This window comes from Amphibalanus amphitrite, unplaced genomic scaffold, assembly GCF_019059575.1.
Source record: "Amphibalanus amphitrite isolate SeventyFive unplaced genomic scaffold, NRLGWU_Aamphi_draft 002027F_arrow, whole genome shotgun sequence".
NCBI classification, from domain to species: Eukaryota; Metazoa; Arthropoda; class Thecostraca; order Balanomorpha; family Balanidae; genus Amphibalanus; species Amphibalanus amphitrite.
Window position 1 is genome coordinate 24,508 of NW_024883520.1, and position 22,501 is coordinate 47,008.

Below are 22,501 nucleotides of genomic sequence, written 5' to 3' on the forward strand. Positions count from 1 at the left end.
ATCAAGCACTGTTCAATATAAAGCGTTTCACTAGTCGATGGAGGACGAAATCGCTACGAATAGTAAATTAATTCGTAAATATCCTGCTGATTCTGCTTACGACTCGCATAAACGATACGATAGTATCTTTTACCGAACACAATAAAATGCGCTAAGAACGCCTATAAACTTAATTTTTTGATTGCGTCGTTACTTTTAAATAATTTTGCCTTATTGTTTTAGAATAATTGATGTGTAAAACATACTTTAATGCAATTTTACTATCAATGTAGACAACACAAATGACAAAAACATCTCGAACAACACAGCTTTGTTCGGAAAAGGTATCAAAAGTGGTAAGCGATTCGTAGACATGGAATGACGTCACGAGTATTAACCTCGCATGGTATTTGACAGGCAAAAATGGTATAGAAGCATCACTGAACTCTATAATGAGAACCATTTATCATTATTTATAAATTGCATGTGGCGGCTCTGAGGTGATCAAGCAAAGAAAGGAGCAAAATAGAACCAAACGAAGAATATCGTGTAAGTTCTACATTAATTTTTGCATGAGATGTTGAATACCATCCCTGCCTGGGAAACAGTGATCATGTAGTTCTTCGTTTTTCACTGGTATGCTACTCAGCAGCCAAAATTCTTCCCAAGGACCAGAGGTGCCGTGTGGACTTCAATCAACTGGCTTCAACCCTAGCCTCCATCGATTGGGGCCATATGACTTCCATGGACTTGACTGACGCTTACTCCTTCTTCAAGGGCAAATGGGATTGGGCTGTCAAGCTGTGCACCCGAGCAGTGCCAACTGCCCTCAGGTCCAGAAACCTGTACATGGACAGGCAAGCCATCCAGCTGAAGAAAAAGAAGTCCCAGCTATGGAAGATCTACATAAGGTCTAAAGATGTGATCGATTTTGCCAGGTACGCAACGTGTCGCAACAGGCTTAGAACTCTAACGAGAAACCTTCGTAGGAGCTTCGAAAAACAACTAGCATCAAGGATAAAGGACGATCCAAAAGCTTTCTGGAGGTACACGTCATCAAGATTGAAAACAAGATGTGGAGTTGGTGACCTCAGGGACGAAAGGGGCGAAGTCGCTACATCAAATCATGAAAAAGCCTGTATATTGAACAGGTTCTTTGCCAGTAACTTCACAGAGGAAGGCAGCGATGATCTACCAGTACTGACAGTCGAGCCGGTTTGTCAACCAGCTGATGACATTGAGATCACGCCCGCGACTGTTGCTGAGAAGCTCTCCTCGTTGAAGACAACCAGTGCCCCAGGACCGGACTCCATTCATCCTAGAGCCTTGCGAGATTCTGCAAACGGCCTTGCTCTCCCGCTGTGCACTCTGTTCAGGAAGTCGCTGGACTCCGGAATCCTTCCTCCGGAATGGAAGACTGGGAATGTGATCCCGATCCACAAGAAGGGAGACAAACGGTCCCCGGGAAACTACCGGCCGGTGAGCCTCACCTCTGTCCCCTCCAAGATACTTGAGTCCATGGTGAGAGACCGACTGATCTCGCACCTGACTGACAATGACCTGCTGCACCCAGCTCAATATGGGTTTCTGCCGAAGCGGTCTTGTACTTCTCAGCTCTTGGAAGTTCTGGACGACTGGAGCGCAGCTATTGAGGATGGTAAACCAGTCGACGTATGCTACCTCGATTTTGCAAAAGCCTTCGACTCGGTCCCTCATAAGCGCCTCCTCGGGAAACTGAAGGCATATGGCATCTCCGGCAAACTCCTACGGTGGATAGGATCATTCTTGACTGGCCGCTTGCAGAGGGTGCAGGTCCAGGGAGACGCATCAGACTGGTCCCCCGTTACAAGCGGAATCCCTCAAGGATCTGTCTTGGGTCCTACCTTGTTTATTATATATGTTAACGACCTACCCGAATGTGTAACGAACTGCGTTCGGATGTTCGCCGATGACACCAAGATGTACTGCCGCGTTCCTACTGCGCTTTCCATGCCAACTCTTCAGCAGGACCTTGACGCCCTCCTTCGCTGGTCGGAAACGTGGCTCCTCCGCTTCAACGCAAGTAAATGCAAGATTATGCACATTGGGACCAGAAACCCTCGCATGCACTACAGCCTCGGAGACAGTGCCATCAGCGAGGCGACCGTAGAGAAGGACCTCGGCGTCATCATAGATCACCAACTCAAGTTTCATGAGCAGACAGCGGCTGCAGTGTCGAAGGCCTCTCAGGTGTTGTCGGTCATCAGGCGGTCATTTGCGAACCTGGACTCAAACACCCTCCCATTACTATTCAAGACACTGGTGAGACCGCTGTTGGAGTATGGGAACCTCGTATGGGGACCGTTTAGTAAGCTGGACCAGAAGAAGGTTGAGCGGGTGCAACGAAGAGCTACTCGCCTGGTACAAACTGTCCGACACCTGTCGTATCCAGAGAGGTTGCGCGCACTGAAGCTCCCTTCGCTATACTACAGACGTCAACGGGGTGATATGATAGCCGTCTATCAGATTCTGCATGGTGGCATGGCGGTCCCCACCGAGAAGCTGCTCACCAGATCAACTTCAGGAAGAACAAGAGGCCATGAGTGGAAACTAGCGAAACCGCGGGCCACGACGTTCATCCGAAGACACTCTTTTAGTACACGTGTTATTAACCCATGGAATGCTCTCCCGCAAGCGGTCGTATCAGCTACGTCAGTCAACCAATTCAAGACCAGGCTGGATGCCCACTGGGCTGACATCATGCAAAGCCTTCCCACCTGAACCCGATCTTACCCAACCTGAGGCTGACTGTCGATAAGCACTGGGAGCTCGCTGAGACCGGGCCCCACAGGCCAAATTGGCCTCCCACAACCCGTATACCGTAAGGTAAGGTAAGGTATGAGATTTGTGATAACTTACAACAGACGAGATATCGAGATATGATATTTGCTTTGAATGAATAAGAATTTGCTGATGAAAATTGTGCCAAGTTGTAGGTACTTATAATAGATAATATATGCTGACATGTTCGTCAATATCTGTAGCATTTTGAATGTATTTTCTTATGTTTTCCAGACCAAGACTGCGTAGCTGACATATTTTTGGTGACTATCTCCTTCCCTAGATCGACGGACTCCCGACTCCGACCCTCTGCAGGATTGTCGACTCACTGACCGAGTCTGACCCTGATTTCATAGCCTGGTAGGTCTGCAGAGTTGATGAGTTTTTGGTTACTCAAACTGTCCAACTCAGATGCCCATTTTGGCTTTAAACTATCAACTGATTCTTGGCAGGCTGTCAAGTGTCAACACGTCACCAACTGACTCTGATTGTGCAGTACTTTAGTCCAGGCAGTCATAACTCGTACCTCTTCCATTTTCCCTAAGCAAGGCCGTATAAGAGAGGTAGAATCATCCCGCGATTTCCAATGGACCGGTCGCTAAGCATTAGCGTGACGTCACTGGTGGAGACCGGGCGGCGTCCGGCTCCAAGCTGTACGTCGGGTACATTTGGCACCGTATAGTTGTTATTACTGAACGTAACGACAACTAATGACTCTTAATAAATTTTTTACTCATCTAAATCTGATTTCCTTGCCGGTACATTGCCGACCCGAGCCCCAGGGTTGACAATCATCAATCATGGGATATGGGTCGGATGGGCGACCTCGCGACGGGAGGAGGAACGATTGCAATTGCTGTGTTCCGCACCGCCGATTGCATTCTCTATCTGCACCCGGGGGAGGGGAAGCAGGGGGCACGTGCCCCCATCGGATCAGGGGGCCTCTCGGGCCAGAGGGGCCTTGCGACACCAATTGGCGGCTGAGGGTCCACGCTGGCATCTTTCGACTCAGAAGGGCCCCACAGGGCTCGGAAGAACACCTTATGTGCTCCGAAGAGCCACATTTCTCTCTATAAGAGCCTCACACCGGCTTTTTAGTGTCCCTTGTCGGCCTTTGAGGGCCCCTTGCCGGCTTCTCAGGGCCTATTGGCGACCTCTGAGGGCTACTTGCCGGCCTCTGAGGGCCCTTACCGGCCTATGAGGGACCAGCAGCTCTAAGGGTTCCACACACGCCTGCGATGACCCCCAAACCAATGGTTGAAGGCCCCCACAACGGCGCTTACGAGGGCCCTCACCGGAGGCTGTGAATGCCCCACATCGGTGCCTAGCCGAGGGTCCCACACTGCCGCCTCTGAGTACAACCGGCACCCCTGAATGAGGTCCCGAAACCAGTGCTTCTTAAGGCCATATATCGGCGGCTCCGGGGGCTCAACGCCGGGGCCGCATCGGACGGCCACTCACCGGTGATTTTTGAGGGCCCCACACCGACGACTCTGAGGGCCCCTATGGCGTCTGAGTGTACCTTGCTGGTCTCTAAGGACTTCACAGGGCTCCCGAAGGCACCGCAGACCTCTTGAGAGCCCCTTGTCGGTCTCTGAGAGCCCCTGTCGGCCTGTAAAGGGTTCGAGCCAGCAGCTCTAAGGGTCCCACACCCGACTGTGACAACCCCACACTGCAGTGTCTCTGAGGGCCCATAACGGCAATGTGAGGACCCTCACCGGCGCCTCTGAGGGCCCACAGCGGCACCTCTGGGGGCCCCGCACCAATGCCTCTGAGAGCATCACACCGGTACCCGCCACACCAGTGCCTCCAAAGGCTTCATAACCGGCGGCCCTGAGGGCCCTACACGGGTGATTTTGAGGGGCGTACCGAAGGCACCACACAATCCCATAGTCTCGCTGAGCTTCTATCCCAATCCCATACCGGCTTCTATCCCAATTCCGGCTCAACTAATTAGCAGCCCCCCCCCCCCTCCATGGGTCAGCAGCGCCGCGCCGGTGCCGGGGGCCAGCGCCATCGGGGCGGCAGTAGGCCACGCGCACTCGGTGGTTAGCGTTTAGCACCGGCGGCTGGCGCACGCCCGGCGTGTTATCGGCCGTGAGCCGCTCCAAAACGGCTGCAGTAACTGGTCGATATAGGTAGTAAGCAGATGCACAGATGCAGGTGGATTGATGACCGGCAAGCTTTTGTGTTTTACGAGGGTGAAGGGTCGAAGTCGGCTGCTAAGTGGTGAGCGGATTTTATCAGATGCCGGTTCACTATGACCTTTGTCCGGGTCCTGGTACCCTGACGCACTCTTGCAGAGCCGAATCACAGCAAAACTCCATCCACGACTGTATCTATACGGCTTACGCTTTTCTGAAAACGTCTGCGTTCGGGCTTCTACGGGCCCGGCCGGCCGGCCGGCGGGCCCCGATTGGCGGTCCACCAGTGACGTCACCGGTAGTGTTAAGCTGATTGGCGAATAATGCATGGGAAGAACCGGGACGACATCCCCCTGTCCCTAAGTGGAGCCAGTAGAAGTGAGCATGACCTTCCTCAACCGCTCTACCCTTGATCAAGATAGAGCCTCGTGAAAAAACGAGTGCATTGCTCGTGATAAGATGGCATACACTGTGTCAGGTTAAGGTAATGTAAGCTATGAACCAAATCACTGACCAACTAAATTTAAATGTGTCGCTCGCTGAGACCCTTTCAGTGTCACCTGGCACCTGGCAAGTCTTGCTGCGATGCTCAATATCGTGCTTGTGCGGGGTATGTAATCTTGAACTTGAAACGCTACGTGCCAGGTGTGCAGATTACGGACACAGGCATGCACTCCTGCGTGCCAGGCGTGCACTCCCATCAAACTGGGCACCCCTTGGGCATGTACGTGCCACGTTTTGCAGTCTGGACTCCCGCTACTTATGAGTGCGGGTTCGAGTCGCCCAGGCGCTCCAATTTGATACTTTTGACAGATGGCCTGCCGAAAGTTTGGCATCTGTAACAGATGGTCTGCCAAAAGTGGGAGCAGCCATAGCCAGCTCAAGTCAGTTGGGTTGGACGAGCTGTGCCTGGGTTCGACGGTCATGGTGCATTTTGGCACCTAAACTTTTCTGAAAATTTTCCGATCTGACGGCTTTCGGTTTAGGTCGGAGCCTAAACAATGAGCTATGCTTAGCATATTGGGCTCCGGCTCTGTCAATCAGTCCATTCAAACATTTGAGCTCAATTTATCCAAAAAATTTATGGTAATCATCATGTAAGTACTCATTGTTGTTCAGCAAAATGCTAGCAAAAATAATCGTCCGTCCTCAGATGGAGTCTTCAAAAGCGACGATAGTTTTCCTTTTCCTCATTTTGACATCTGTACCAAGAACTCAAGCATTATTTTTATTGCTATTTTATTGATTACTGTAGCTTCTTGTAGTTTTCCTTTGTTGCTTCAAGAAATGCCATTGTATCCATCAGATGGATGGTCTAACATCCCCCCCTCTACCTTCCTCAGATGGAGCCCTCAGAGGTCACCATAGGCGCCAGCTACTGGTCTAACATTATCCCTCTGCCTTCCCCAGATGGAGCCCTCAGAGGTCACAGTCGGAGGTAGCTACTGGTCTAACATTTCACCTCTACCTTCCCCAGATGGAGCCCTCAGAGGTCACCATAGGCGCCAGCTACTGGTCTAACATTATCCCTCTGCCTTCCCCAGATGGAGCCCTCAGAGGTCGCAGTCGGAGGTAGTTACCTAGTCCAGCGTCCCGACCGACAGTGGCACAGTGCGGTGGTACTACAGCAGCGACCCTCGGGAGCACACACAGAGTACTACGTCCACTATGACGGACACAATCGGAGACTGGACGAGTGGGTGCCCATTGGACGATTAAGGTGAGACAGTGGGTAAGCTAGGCATGCAATATACCGATAGCCGTATGCATTGATATAGTTGCCACTCATTCAGATACCATTGTGTAAGAAGTTACCTATTCATTTTATCCTTTACCCAGTTTACACATATGGTATCGAAAGGGAGAGGTAACCTCAAATTGATTTTTTTGTTGCTCTCTCTCTCTCTCTCTCTCTCTCTCTCTCTCTCTCTCTCTCTCTCTCTCTCTCTCTCTCTCTCTCTCTCTCTCTCTCTCTGCATCTCTCCCTCTCTCTCTCTCTCTCTCTCTCTCTCTCTCTCTCTCTTGCTCTCTCCCTCCTTCCCTCCCTTCCTCCTTCCCTCCTTCCCTCCCTTCCTCTCTCTCTCTCTCTCTCTCTCTCTCTCTCTCTCTCTCTCTCTCTCTCTCTCTCTCTCTCTGCATCTCTCCCTCTCTCTCTCTCTCTCTCTCCCCGTCCAGCTCTAACCCCCTGCACCCTCTCTCCGCAGACGTCAAGAAAGCGATCCCAACTCTGGCAAAGATCGCTCCTCCAGCTCCGACCCTTTGCTAGACTCTGACCGAAAGATCACCAGAAATCAGAAACGCAAACACGATGAGATCAATCATGTCCAGAAGAGCTATGATGAAATGGATCCCACGACAGCGGCGTTAGAGAAAGAGCATGAGACGATCACGAAGGTTAAATACATCGATAGGGTTCAGGTGAGTGAAAGATGAGGGGCTGGGGGGGGGGGGGGGGGGAGTTGGGGATGGGACGGGAGGATAAAAAAGATGCAAAGTCCGAGGATAAATGCATCGAAAGGGTGGTGTCAGAGTCAGATGTTTGCTGCGAGCCATGGGAGTTAGGGAGACGAAATAAGTAGAGGATCTATCTAGGGAGTAAGAGGTAGGATAGAAAGGGAGTAGGGTAATTTGGAGTAAGCACAATATATTGGGCACACTGTTTTTCCTTTCTAATGAAACGTATAGCTTACACAGGCTATAATGTGTTGTTTTCCTGTGCTCCATGTAAATTTACTGTACTTGTGAAACTTATTGCTCAAAACCATCTTTCTTGAAATCAAACCTTGTGATTAACCCGGACCTTGGAATAACCCATGGCTCAGGAATGTAGCTATCTTCTTGCACTCTTATCCCCAGTAAAATCACCTTGCTGAATCATGACGTCACCATGTTGCGTCGTCACGTGTTGTTTTACCACGTGACGCTCTAACTCACGTTACCTTCTGTCTCACAGATCGGCCGTTATGAGATAGACACCTGGTACTTCTCACCCTATTCACTTGTCGTTTTACCACGAACCGTACTATGTACAGGTCTCGCGAGATTAAGCGGTAGGTTTTGCACTTTTACATTTCCGGTTATATCTAAGAAACTAATCGATCTACGATGAAGCCATTTTACACGATCATGGCCGGCTTGTTACCCAACAAGTCGATCGCATCTTCAACACTTAAAAGCTTAAAGGGACTACCCCACCTTTAACATGGGGTTTGAGTCGAGATAGCCAAGTTTGCGGCGAGGTTCAGAAACCACTATCTATCTAGTTAGGTTGCAACCCCCGCGGCCTCTTGGTGTTGAAGAAATTCGTTCCCTTCATTTGAAAATGGGCCTTGTACAAGGCCCTATCTTCAACATGGAGCGACCGTTAGTGTGACGTCACCTCGTTTAGTCATTCTGATTTAAATGGGTTTGTTCGTTGAAAAATCGCTTAAAACTTGGTCTGAACTTTGTTGTGGTGCCTACAGAGTAAAAAGAATCAGCTTTATGACAGTAATGTGGCCTGGGGAAGGAGGTAATTTTGGGCTGTGACGTCACATATTTGAAAGTTTGTGTTTGGAATATGGGAAGCCTAAGATGTTTAATGAAAAATAAATGCCAGAACCGTGTTCCTGGTCATCCAATCTATTAAGTCGGGCACAATTTAACTGGTTTTAAGAACATTTTAGAAGGTGGGATAGTCCCTTTAAGACGACGAAGATATAGCATGAAGTACACTAAATTTTCTAGGTACAAAACCTACCGTTAAAACCCGCGAGACCTGTACTAACACATAGTACCTTCTCTCCTACAGATCGGCCGGTATGAGATCGACACGTGGTACTTTTCACCGTATCCTGATGAGTACATGAAACAGCCCAAGTTGTACATATGCGAGTACTGTCTCAAGTACATGAAACTGGAGACAACCTACCGGCATCATCTGGTGAGAGGGAGGGGAGAAGGGAGGGAGGAAGGGGGAAGGAAGGAAGGGAGGGTGGGAGGAAGGAAGGGGAGGGATGTGATAACGAATGAGTCCAGAAAGAAATGTCAGAAGGAGGGATGCTTTTAAAGATAGGAAAGGAGAGTTGGGGAGAGATTGACTTTAGTTAGTAAAGCAGAGAGGAAAGGCGGGGTAGCAGAAAGGGAGAGTACTGAAAGAAATGTAAGTAGTGGCAGAAATGGGTCTATTGGGGTGCTAATCTTTCTTTGCCTAATCCTGCAGAGTGCAGCTGTGGCCTAACTATTAGTTAAGCCATTAGGCCATTGGTTACTAACCATAAGTTAGAAACCGGCCCTCTCTAAACAAATAGGTACATTCCTAAGCGTCCTTTGCGTGACCTGACCTGACCTGATTCTGTTCTCCCTTCCCTCCCCTGACCTGCCCGTGACCTGACCTGACCTGACCTGACCCCTCAACTGTCTCCCCCACCAGGGAGACTGCGGGTGGCGTCAACCGCCCGGTCGAGAGATCTACCGAAAAGGAACGCTCTCGGTGTATGAAGTGGATGGAGCCGATCACAAGGTCTACGGTAAGATATGCTACTCGGGCGTAACTCACAATGACAGAGATTTATCTATAAGAAGGGTGCTCGAGTATCAAGCATGAGATGAGGGGGGCCAAGCATAAGGTTTAATTGTTCCTCGAATAATTTCTAAGCTCTAAGTCTTTACAGATCCAGAATTGCATCGGCCTCAGAGATAAATCTAATGTTTTTGAGCTGAGAACGACAAAGTTTTCATAGTTGTAATGTGCAAAATTGGCTTACGATGGCAATGAACTGTTTCTTTACACCGTCTCTCACATTGTTAATGAAGCTACCACTGATATCAAATCTCCGATTGTAATTACATTCGCCCCTCATATTTGCGGTGTCACAACATGGTTCCCCGTGTCGCTCCTCCGCAGGTCAGAATCTCTGTCTGCTCGCCAAACTCTTCCTCGACCACAAGACGCTCTATTTTGACGTGGAGCCGTTCCTGTTCTACATTCTCTGTGAAGTGGACAAACAGGGAGCTCACGTAGTGGGCTACTTCTCCAAGGTGAGGACGGAGGTGGTGGTGCCTTTTTGAAGGGAGTTTCTCACAGAGTGCTCCTTTAAGGAACAGGGCGAGTACTGATTCTATTTGGAAGGTACTCCTCTAAGGTGAGGGGAAGGAGGTGGTGGTTCTTTTGAAGGGAGTTGCTCACATAGTGCCTCTCTAAGCTACAGGGTGTTTACTGTTTGTATTTGGAAGGTACTTCTCTGAGGTGAGGACGGAGATTGTGGTGCCTTTTTGAAGAGAGTTACTCACAGCACAGCGTGCTTCTTTAAGGAACAGGGCGAGTACTGATTCTATTTGGAGGGTACTTCTCTAAGGTGACGGGGAACCTTTTTAGAGGCACCACCTTCTCTTAACAATGCTTCTCTTAGGTACAGGAGGCACAGCACAATGTTTCTCTTTTTAGGGTGCTTCACTCTAGTAGAAGGGAGAGGCCCTTCTCTGTAGGGTACTCTGCTAAGGTGAGGAGGGAGATGGTGCTTCCTTTTGGAGGGAGTTTCTTAATAGTGTTTCTCTAAGGAACAGGGGGAGTACTAATTCTATTTGGAGGATGCTTCTCTAAGGTGAGGAGGGGCATGGTGCTCCCTCTTGGAGATAATTCTTACATAGTGCGGATGTTGAGATGTCGCGAGCTTTTCCTCGATCGACAACTTCGCCGACTATTCGAGCACACATCGAGGTGATGGAAGTGTTCTAAAATGAGATTTTGGTTGGGTGTGCCGATGAAGAAGGAAAAAAGTCTTAGGATGAAGAGAAAGGAAGTAAATGCCTGTAGTATTTTCGCATAAGAGCATAATGCCATTTTTAACGCCAATTGATAAAGGGGGATTTCATGTCAGGATCTTGACCGGAGCTGAAAGAAAAGAATTTTGATGCATCAACTGTGAAGTCAAATGTAACCTGGCTGTTTAAATCCACGAAACTTTTTTCGAAAATGAAATAATGCCACTTTTCTTAATTTTGGGATGAAAATATTTTTCCCATTAGGTGTGATTTTCCACACAAAATTCTGATTAATAGAACGCTGGTTGATGGCAGTGGCTACCATGAGCATCCTTGCATCAGAGTGGTCAGAGACCAATGTCAATGTTTATCGCCGAGTCTGTCCGTCACGGGACCGGGCCGCGTCACCGGATGTGGTGCCTCTGATAGAGGTCATCCGCTCCGAGCTCTGCAGACACCCTGCCAGCTCCGAGCCGTCAGTTCGAGGCCGGCAGCCGGTGCGGGAGGCTGGCTCTCCAAGTGTCCTGGCACCATGTCGACCTTCAGAGGCGGGGTGACGACGCTCCTAATTTTAGCCGTGCTTATCATGACGGCCGACTGTGACGGTGGCAAATCCATCCCCGTGAGTGAGTACATACAGCAGTTGGTGCGTGATGAACTACAGGCCATCGTCAGCACGCTGCAGTCAGGAACGGAACCCCTGGAGAACAGGCTGGAGTCTAGGATGGAGGCTCTGGAGCGCAAAATAGAGTCACGGTTGGAGTCCATCGATGACAGACTGACTCTGCTCGACTCCCGGATGGAGAAGCTGACCGGCCGACTGGACGGCCAGCAGACTCAGCTGGACGAGGTCATCACACAGCTGAACGGCCAAAAATCCCAGCAGGACGAGACGACAGCCACAGTGAACGACCTCACAGAACGACTGAGTGATATCGTCATCAACATGGAAAAGCATGTGAGCGAAATGCGTACATTGGCTACGAGGCTTGACAGCCAGCAGTCACAGCTGAGCGAGGTCAACACCCAGCTGGACGAACAAAAAACGACTCAGAGTGAAATTTCAGTCAGAATGGATACTCTGAACTCCCAGTTTGACCTTCTAGAAACCAAGCTGGTCGGAGCTGTTAACAACACATTATCCCAACAGGAGCGTATTGGTGACCTAGCCGCTGATGTACACCATTTGGCCCCTGCTAGTGATTGCAGTGACCTGCCTGTCGACTCCCCATCTGGAGTTTACCTCCTTCGGCCCAGTGGTGACAGCAGACAACCACCCGTCGAGGCGTACTGCGATATGGACACTGCCGGAGGAAACTGGACGGTGTTCCAACGGAGAAACAACATCGAGCCCCGCCAGGACTTCTACCTCGGATGGAGGGACTATAAGGAAGGCTTTGGTAATGTTACCAAAGAATTCTGGTGGGGTTTGGAACACCTATATCAGCTAGGTCATCAGCTAACATCATCAGACCGACAGTACGAGCTCCGTATTGATCTCGAGGCGTTTGACGGCAATCGATCATACGCTGTTTACCAAGGGTTCAGCGTCTCCTTTGAGCTGGACGGCTACAGACTGAGCGCCTCCAACTACTCGGGAACTGCCAGAGATAGCTTGCAGTTCAGTGTCAACGAAAAGTTCTCTACCCGTGACCGCGACCAGGACTCATCTCACTATCACTGTGCCGAGTTATTCAAGATGGCCTGGTGGGTCGGCAGGGGGTGGACGTGTGGCCATAGCAGCCTGAACGGACGGTACCGGGACGGCGGTATAACGGACACTGCTGGAATATGGTGGTTGGGGTGGAGAGGATATGAGTCTCTGAAGAAGGCCGAGATGAAGATCAGGCCAACGGACTAATCTACACACTAAGGAGGTCATCACAGTGGTGTAGATACCTGGTGACAAGTGTACTGGGCCTCTGTCGCGGCATTTACTCGAAAACAAAAAGTAACGCTCTTACTTACTCACGTGACGTTGTACGAGGGTGCAACTCAGGGCTTTTCTGTGCTAATAAGGCAGACCGGTACAGAGAAAAATGAGCACAATACACCGGAGGGACGCGGGGTAGTGACGAGGAGGGAATATATTACGGTGATTAAGAGCACAGGTGTACCGACTCATAACATCGTAACTTGTATTTGCTGGAGTTTGTATATCATGCATATTGCATAATCAGGAAGTCGCGATGTAATTTTGCATCCATTCTAACATAGTCTAATAGGCAGTGTATGGAAATATTACACGTGAAATAAAATACAATAAAAAAGATAGCATGCAACCGCAGTGTTTGGGATGAAAGTATCGATTCATTTTGAGCATCTATTCGTCTCCAATTCTAATTGTCATTCTCCCTCCCTTCCTCTCTGCCCCTCCCCTCCCTCCCTCTCTCCCTGCCTCTCACCCTCTCCCTGTCGGCCTCCAGACGATCGCCAATCCCGCCATGTCTCTGTCGGACGGCGGTGAGCGTCTGTTCGGCAGCTGCCCGCGCCTCCGAGAGCCGCTGCTGCTGCTGCTGTCTGGCCAGCTGCAGCTGCCGCTCGTACAGCTGCACGCCGCACGACTCGCCGTGTTTGGTGCGGGACCGCTGCTCCTTCCGCTGTCAGGGGGAGGGGGGGGGGTGAGGATTGGCCATGTCCACTCGCCAGTATCGGGGCTGCACGGAACAAAAATACCTTGCTTTCGCATCTGGAAAATGAGGGATAATTATCCGGGATCACCGGAAATAATTTGGTATTGCAGCGACCATCGATGCAGTAAGTCACATTTTTAGATTGATTTTGCTTCACTAATAACTCTTACTCGCTGTCATGCCCGTTGTACACGGCGTCAGCCTAAAACACCGAATGATCGCGGTGATCCCGGAAAATTATCCCTGATTATCCGGATGCCGGACGGATGCATAGTCTTCTGGTCACCAAACACGACTAGTAGCAGCTCAGGCAGTTCAGCGTCCCGTTCAGCCACAAAGTAGCAGATCTCCAGTCCACCCTACCAGTACGAAACAGCCACTTTCCCCACTAGATCCAGAACTCTCCAGTCCACCTCAGGGTAACATCCTAACTCTACATAGAGTTCGCCCCCAAATCTAGTGTAGCTAGTTAACCAAACAATCCATACCAAAGACGCCACCTAAACCACCAACTCGGACCAATCCCGCCCCCCCCCCCCCGGTCACCCACCAGCTCCACCAAGTCCAGGTCCAGTTTCCCGATCTGTTTCCTCAGCAGAGCGGCCAGCGCCCTCTGGAATCTCTCCATCAGCGGATGGTCGGCGGGAAGGAGCAGCGGCTTCTGGAGCCGTCGGCTGTCGTGTCACGAGGCCTATTTCAAGCCCCGGGTGCGACATCACACATCGAGTGACGTCGCAGACCTCGGATGGCAGAATATTTTGTGAAACAGTCCGGCGATCGCCTTCCATCGGTGCAAAACGATTTTACACGAAAACCACCAGTAACCAACACACTAATGTGTTTCTCAAACACTATGTGGTGAAGTAACTGGCCAATTCACGCTTTAACACCTCCCAAAATATCCCCGCAAGAAAGAAACGCCACAATTCAATCGTTTGGTGCGCCCCATTCAGTAGCAAAACCATCGGCATCACGAAAATCCGTCATGCCATTCTGCGGCAGAATATTCTGCAGTGACGTCATGCGTGGGAAGCTCCGCCCTTTGCTCCGCCCACGATGCCTACTGCGCATGCGTCATGGAATGATATTTCATAATATTTCGCGCTGAGCCAGGCCTTCGATCTGACTGGTGGCGGCCGCCGGGATGGACCCGTGGCCGTCTGGGAAGGGGAGAGAGACTTCGCAGCTGAACTCGAGAGAAACATGCCTTGTACAATAACTAATAACCATGGGTGTGTTCCAGTCGCACTTCCTAACACCCTTAAACTCCTCCAAGATAGAGGAGGTTGGAGCAGGGCCCTCCTTGGCTTTGTAGGGGCTAGAGCTGCCACTGGAACAGGGAAGCAATCTTGGAGGAGTTTAAAGGTGTTAGGAAGTGCGACTGGAACAGACCCCATGTCTTCCTTCATCACGAAATACGATTTATCAATACAGATATAGATTATTACATGATGATAGAAAGATTCATTGAGAATAGCGTGTATGGAAGCGCAACATCATTTTTTTAGGAATATCCTTAGCTGCTATGAAGGTTTCGTGGAAAGATATTCGCTAATAACGTGTGTTGTGAACGGTAACTGATCCGTACTTATAAAGAGCATATTTAGCGTTGCCAAACCAGCACATTTCCATTTACCTATTCGCCTAACGAAAGTCGTCACTGAGGAGGGGTTTGTCAATCATCATATTGTACTATGCAGTATGCATGCAACATTGCAACAGGCTACACAGAGCACAGAGTTATCTGTACTGTGTGTTCCCATCATGCATGCATCGTGCGTTCCCATCGTCTGAAGTTGCTCGGCGCCTCGCTAACGGTTTACCTGTTGTTGTTAACCTCGTCCCCGGCTGCGGCAATGTTCCTGCCGAGCGACACTTTGTGCGACGCCATCGTTCATGCGTTGCAATCAAGTTAAAGTCAGGGTTTCCTACATGCCGGGGTATGTCTTAAGCACAGCACGAGCCGGGCAGTAAAACTATGACCAAGAAACTGTCGGTGTCAAAATGCCATGTTATTTGATAGGCCGGGCAGTAAACAAAAGTTTACTGCCCGGGTTTACTGCCCAGGGCAATGACCTCTAAACTACAGTTTATCGCATTAGCCCAGAGGTATAATTGACTCGGAATGTATAATTGACATCATTATTGCATGATATTTGCCGCGTAAAATAAGAAAACTAACATTTTTTGGTAAGAAAATATCAGCTCTGCTTATCAAGGGTTTTGAAATATTTTGTATTGGTTACAAAGGCGAAATTATGGTAAGATATGCGCCTATCGAAATCCGTTATCGTTTGTTGTCTTATCTTCGTTTGATGTCCACTGATACCTTGGGCCTAAGTTATTGCGTTATTATTTAAAAGTTGTAGGTCCTTTCCTCGAAACAAACATGTAAAATATGGAAAATATAATGTATTTCACGAAAGTTCAGCCATAGAACATAAACAAAGTACGATTACATAAATAAAGAAAAGATTCTTGTAAGAGCACTGGAAAATTTACATTTAATCACTAGGAATATTATACCTTCTTCTTGTTCTTATGTCGTTGTTATTATTCATGTATGATGTTCCTTGGATATCCAGTTGTTGTGCCATTCTGTGTTGATATTTTTAGACGCGATTCTTTTGGAAGTAAGGTATTTTGATGCATTTTCTTCTATGAATTTCCTTCAGAGCTTTATCCACAGCAGTAGCGCAATCACTGTAAGGAAATTATGGACAAAACAATTGTATAAGTGTCACCAAAACCTGTCAAAACGTTTTAATAGGTATGCGGCATGTAGGAAAAATCTTACTGACCCAAGGCCGTATAAGAGAGGTAGAATCATCCCGCAATTTCCAATGGACCGGTCGCTAAGCATTAGCGTGACGTCACTGGTGGAGACCGCGCGGCGCCCGACTCCAAGCCGTACGTCGGGTACATTTGGCACTTAATCGTTGTTATTACTGAACGTAACGACAACTAATGCCTCTTAATAACTTTTTTACCAACCTAAAGCTGATTTCCTTGCCGATACATTGCCGACCAGAGCCCCAGGGTTGACAATCTTGGGATATGGATCGGATGGGCGACCTCGCGACGGGAGAAGGAACGATTGCAATTGTTGTGTCCCGCACCGCCGATTGCATTCTCTATCTGCACCCGGAGGGGGGGGGGCAGGGGGCACGTGCCCCCATCGGATCAGGGGGGCCTCTCGGGCCCGAGGGGCCCTGCAGGGCCCCTTGGCGTCGCATGCGACGCCAATTGGCGGCTGAGGGTCCACGCTGGCATTGTCGACTCAGAAGGGCCCCACAGGGCTCGAAATAATACCTTATGTGCTCTGAATAGCCACACTTCTCTCCATAAGAGCCACACACCGGTTTTTTTTTGTTCCTTGTCGGCATTTGAGGGCCCCTTGCCGGCCTCTCAGGGCCCATTGGCGACCTCTGAGGGCTACTTGCCGGCCTCTGAGGGCCCTTACCGGCCTATCAGGGACCAGCAGCTCTAAGGGTTCCACACACGCCTGTGATGACCCCCTAAACCAATGGTTGAAGGCCCCCACAACGGCGCCTGCGAGGGCCCTCACCGGTGGCTGTGAAAGCCCCAAACCGGTGCCCAGCTGAGGGCCCCACACTGGCACCTCTGAGTTCAACCGGCACCCCTGAATGAAGTTCCAAAGGCCCAAACCAGTGCTTCTTAAGGCCATATATCGGCGGCTCTGAGGGCTCAACGCCGGAGCCTCTTACGGCCTAAGACGGGACCTTCGCATCGGACGGCCACTCACCGGTGACTTTTGAGGACCCCACCCCGACGACTCTGAGGGCCACCACCGGCGTCTGAGAGTACCTTGCTGGTCTCTGAGGACTCCACAGGGCTCCTGAAGACACCGCAGACCTCTTAAGGGCTCCTTGTCGGTCTCTGAGAGCCCCTGTCGGCTTATAAAGGGTTCGAGCCAGCAGCTCTAAGGGTCCCGCACGCGGCTGTGATGACCCCACACTGCAGTTGAGGGCCCACAGGCCACAATGGCAACTGTGAGGACCCTCACCAGCGCCTCTGAGGGCCACACACTAGCACCTCAGAGGGCCCACAGCGGTACCTCTGGGGCCCCGCACCAATACCTCCGAGGGCCTCACACCGGTACCTACCTGTGAGGGCCCACACCAGTGCCTCGGCTTCATAACCGGCGGCCCTGAGGACACTACACCGGTGATTTTTGGGGGCCTACTGAAGGCACAATACAATCCCTTAGTCTCGCTGAGTTTCTATCCCAATCCCATACCGGCTTCTATCCCAATTCCGGCTCAACTAATTAGCAGCCCCCCCCCCCCAACGGGTCAGCGGCGCCGCGCCGGTGTCGGTGCCGGGGGCCAGCGCCATCGGGGCGGCAGTCGGCCACGCGCACTCAATGGTTAGCGCTTAGCACCAGCGGCTAGCGCACGCCCGGCGTGTTATCGGCCGTGAGCCGCTCCAAAACGGCTGCAGTAGCTGGTCGATATAGGCATTAAGCAGATGAGAAGATGCAGGTGGATTAATGACCGGCAAGCTTTTGTGCTTTGCGAGGGCGAAGGGTCGAAGTCGGCTGCTAAGCCGTGAGCGGATTTTATCAGATGCTGGTTCACTATGACCTTTATCCGGGTCCTGGTCCGCTGACGCACTCTTGGAGAGCCGAATCACAGCAAAACTCCATCCACGACTGTATCTATACGGCTTACGCTTTTCTGAAAACGTTTGCGTTTGGCCTTCTACGGGCCCGGCCGGCCGGCCCCGATTGGCGATCCACCAGTGACGTCACTGGTAGTGTTAAGCTGATTGGCGAATAATACATGGGGAAAACCGGGACGACATCCCCCTGTACTGACCTCAGCCGTACGAAATTATTTGGAAACTCGGCTTGCAAAATTTGACTCCGGCCCTCGTGCTCCGCACTCGGGCCTCCGTCAATTTTGCAAACCTCGTTTCCAAATAATTTCGTCGGCCCGGTCAGTAATATATATTAGCATATGCCGGAGTATGTCTTTAGCATTAGCGCGAGCGTGCGGTAAAAGCTTTTTAGATTAAACCGCATAATGTTGAAGGCTATTGAGCAAAGGTTTCGGCCCATGGGCAAAACATTTTATCAGCGAACTTTTGAAGCATTTCCTGAGACGGAGGAAGGCGCTGGAAAAGAGCTTAACTGATAGAAATCTAACGTGAACTTACGTGTTGCATTTGGTCGCTTTGAACTATTGAACAGATTGTAAATGTTGGTTTTCAATAAGATAATATTTTAAATCCTAATGTACAGACATATTAATTAATCACCTACATTTATGGCGTCCATTTCATGTCTTTTACAACTGCAATGAATTGACAAAAAACGCATTTCACATTGATCAGTAAAAACTTTATTCATACTGACATGGGTAAAAAACCAAGCGCTCACTTCACAGGATGGTATACCTTCCACTCTTCTCTAATATTGAAAACGAACGTTACTCTAGCTTCTCATATGACATAGATTGAAATAGATGTTCTTGGTTTGATATGAATCCAACTCAGAGCCAGACACAAGGATGGAACACAGTGATCTTGAGTCGGCTTGGTTTATTATCTTGGTCAGGGAATATGTACATTTTTTAGTTCTTGATATTCGTTATTGGTTTTTTCACTTCTTTCAAGCATGTACAATTGTTAAAGAAGCTTAAATATGGAAATTAAACGGCATATGCTAAAATAAATATCACACTTGGGCCTGAATGTTTCATTCAGGACCTCGGGCTTTGTTGAATTTTCCGCCCTCGACCTTCGGTCTCGTGCGGAAAACTCAACAAATCCCTCGGTCCTGAATGAAACATTTTACCGGCCCCGTGTGATATTATATAATATTGAATTAGGTTAAAGTATTCTTTTTTCACAGGAGAAAGAGTCGCTGGAAGGGAACAACGTGGCCTGTATCCTGGTGCTGCCTCCGTACCAGCGGAAAGGTTACGGAAAACTGCTGATCGCCTTCAGCTACGAACTCAGGTTAGTCGGCGGACGTGGGGTGTGGTATGGTGTGAAAGTTGTGGGTTCGAATCTGGATCGGATTGGATTTTTTTTCGACCGATTTCGGACTTGTTTTATTATCTTTTTTATTATATCGGGATGAGTCATTTTATTGGATAAAGGCGCAGTGTAGAAGAAGCGGTTTACGATCAGTTTGATGGGTATTAAGTCCGCAAAGAACGGAACTCAAGAGAACTTGCAAATTGTGAGGCTTGCATTCCTCCTTCAACATTGCATAAATTGATCTATTTCGCTCTTAGTCTTCTGCCCTCATTTGCTGCTACGTGAAACTTGAGGGTGTCTGTAAAGCCATCAAATTTTCGCTGTGACACCCTCGTCCTTATTTATCGCCTCAGATGATTTCGAGAACACCACCGTTTAGTGTGCACCTCCCTTCCTGCTTATTTGATGCTGCTCTGAGTGAGAGTGTGTGATTGCCGGTATATTGTATGTTCTTATTACCGCAGCTTGCTCCCTTCCCAATCCCACTTGATATTTCAGCAAACTGGATGGGGTCTTCATGCTCACACATAACCTCCTTTTTATCCTAACCTTTTGTGACATTTCAGCAAACTTAAGGGTGTCTTTATATCTACATTTAACCTCCCTTTTTCAGCTAACCTTTTGTGGCATTTCAGCAAACTGGAGGGCGTGTGTAAAGCTACATCTACCCTCTTCTTCCAACCTAACCCTTTGTGATATTTGAGTGAGCTAAAAGGCGTCTTCATACTCACATATAACCTCCTTTTCTAACCTTACCGTTTCTGATATTTCACAAACAGCTGGAGGGTTTCTTAAAAGCCACATCTAACCTCCCTATTCTAACCCAATTTTTTCTTAAATTTCAGTAAGCTGGAGGGCGTGTGCGGCAGCCCGGAGAAGCCTCTCTCCGATCTGGGAAAGCTCAGCTACCGGTCCTACTGGAGCTGGATCATACTCGAGGTGTTGTATGAATACAAAGATATCGCCAACCTGGCTGTACTCAGGTAAGGGTGGTTTTAAGAGTAGGGCAAATCTGCGTACTACTAGAGGTGTTATATAATACTGAACGAGGCCGGTGTAAATAAATTTTCAAGACCGAGGTCCTTACTGGATTTTTGAACGAGGCCGAAGGCCGAGTTCAAAAATCAGTAAGGACTGAGGTCTTGAAAATTTATCACCGGCCGAGTTTGGTATGTATTTTACTGTATGCCAACGATAAATTTATTTTCTGGACCGAAGCTCTTAGCCGACTTAGGAACGAGACCATCCCAAAATGTTGGCTTAAGTGCATTCTGGTAATACATTTTTGACCGTGGTCAATTTGCTTACACCAGTTATTACCACACCCCTCTGGCTAATGTATTTGAATAGGCCAGGCATACAGTAATTTATGAGGATAAGGACATCGCCAACCTGGCTGTACTGAGGTGAGGGTAATTTGTAGAGAATGTAGGGCGGAGCTGGATACTACTGGAGATGTTGTACAAGTACGAGGACGTAGTTTTTTAGGATGTAGACGTATAACGTAGTTTTTAGAACATAACTGTAGCTGTAGTAACTGTAGCTGAGTCGAACAACCTAGCAGGTTAGGTGACTCATGGCATGGTCGTTTTGGTGTTGGGAACTTGGAGGTTTGAGTTCTCTTTTAGTGTACTTAAGAACAAAGAGATTGCCAACTTGGCTTTACTTAGGTGAGCGTGGTGTGTACTTAGGTGAGAAATTTGGCTTCGTAAGGGTTGATTAGTTGTGGCTGGTTGAGAACAACGATGTCTTGGTCGTACTTAATGCGGGACCGGCAGGCTTTTGAATGGAGAGGGGTGTTGATATTCACCTGTTTACAGTCAAATATAGACATAATGCACACAGTTCAGTAATAATGCAACCGATTTCGACTATTCGCCATACTAGAGTGACAGACTATGCAGTATGCCGTACAATGTGTGCACTGCCGCCTAAATTAGGCGTAAGGTGTAGGCGACATGCCGGCCGTAGCCCCGGCAATATCTCAATCCAAGTGGCGTCACAATGTCTCCCAATAAACGATGTCTGTTTCTTTATTCACTTTATTTCCTCTTTTGACTGATGTTTTGCTGTTCATTTGACAGTGAGATCACCTCCATCGCATTGCCTGACGTCATCACCTCCCTGCAGTCGCTCAACATGCTCAAATACTGGAAAGGTAAGATAACCCACTTTTATGGCTCATCTTAAAGGGACCCTCCCACCAGGGCTGCGGAGTCGATGGATTTTCAATGACTCCGACTCCGACTCCGACTCCGGCTTCCAAAAACCAACTCCGACTCCGACTCCGACTCCGGGCAGAACTATCGACTCCGACCGACTCCAACTCCCGACTCCGACTCCGCAGCCCTGCCAGGTCTGCGGAGTCGATGGATTTTTCGGTGACTCCGACTCCGACTCCGGCTCCGGTTTCTAAAACCAACTCCGACTCCGACTCCGACTCCGGTCAGAATTGTCGACTCCGACCGACTCCAACTCCGGCTCCGACTCCGACTCCGCAGTCCTGCCTCCCACCTTCAAAAAAGTTAATGAATTGGCATGAAAGTGATGTCGCTCGGTTCAGAAAGGGCAAAAACGAATAGCTACCAAATTTCACCGAAAAATATTCACCGGTTTTCAAGATATTAGACTTTTACTTTTGTTTACTTTTTTGGGATCTCCGCTGTTTCTAGCGACTTCATTTTGGAAGTGCGGCGTTTGCGACAGATGTTGCGCGCAAATAGCATATACCACCACTGCTTCACAAAGATGTTAGTATAGGGTTTTAAAATCATTAGTTCACCGCTGACGTCACAAATTCTAAGGGGGCATCTTAATGCATTAGCCCCTTAGAATCCGAAAACTGCAAGTTTGAAATTCCATATCTCCGAAGTAAAGCATTTTTCGAAGTTGTGAGCAGGGCTGCGGAGTCGGAGTCGGAGTCGGAGTCGGAGTCGGTCGGAGTCGACAGCTGTGACCGGAGTCGGAGTCGGAGTCGGAGTCGATTTTAGAAACCCGAGCCGGAGTCGGAGTCGGAGTCACCGAAAATCTGTCGACTCCGCAGCCCTGCTAGGTCTGCGGAGTCGGAGTCGGGAGTTGGAGTCGGTCGGAGTCGACAATTCTGCCCGGAGTCGGAGTCGGAGTCGGAGCTGGTTTTTGAAAGTCGGAGTCGGAGTCGGAGTCGGAGTCGCCGAA

General features: G+C 49.3%; 1 protein-coding gene across 3 annotated transcripts in view; it reads left to right on the plus strand.

Annotated features, from left to right (window-relative positions):
• The first annotated feature begins 244 nt into the window (after window positions 1-244).
• The window catches only part of LOC122376137 (histone acetyltransferase KAT8-like), a 29,148-nt gene continuing 6,891 nt past the window's right edge, over window positions 245-22,501 (plus strand). The window contains exons 1-10 of one of the 3 annotated variants that reach the window (XM_043355843.1): window positions 402-528; window positions 3,034-3,159; window positions 6,488-6,663; window positions 7,148-7,361; window positions 8,734-8,865; window positions 9,355-9,451; window positions 9,829-9,962; window positions 19,197-19,303; window positions 20,173-20,310; window positions 21,412-21,485. In XM_043355843.1, the coding sequence (XP_043211778.1) occupies window positions 6,488-6,663; window positions 7,148-7,361; window positions 8,734-8,865; window positions 9,355-9,451; window positions 9,829-9,962; window positions 19,197-19,303; window positions 20,173-20,310; window positions 21,412-21,485 (1,072 nt within the window). In that variant the 5' untranslated portion in view covers window positions 402-528; window positions 3,034-3,159. The other 2 variants (XM_043355842.1, XM_043355844.1) reach the window with 2 other exon arrangements.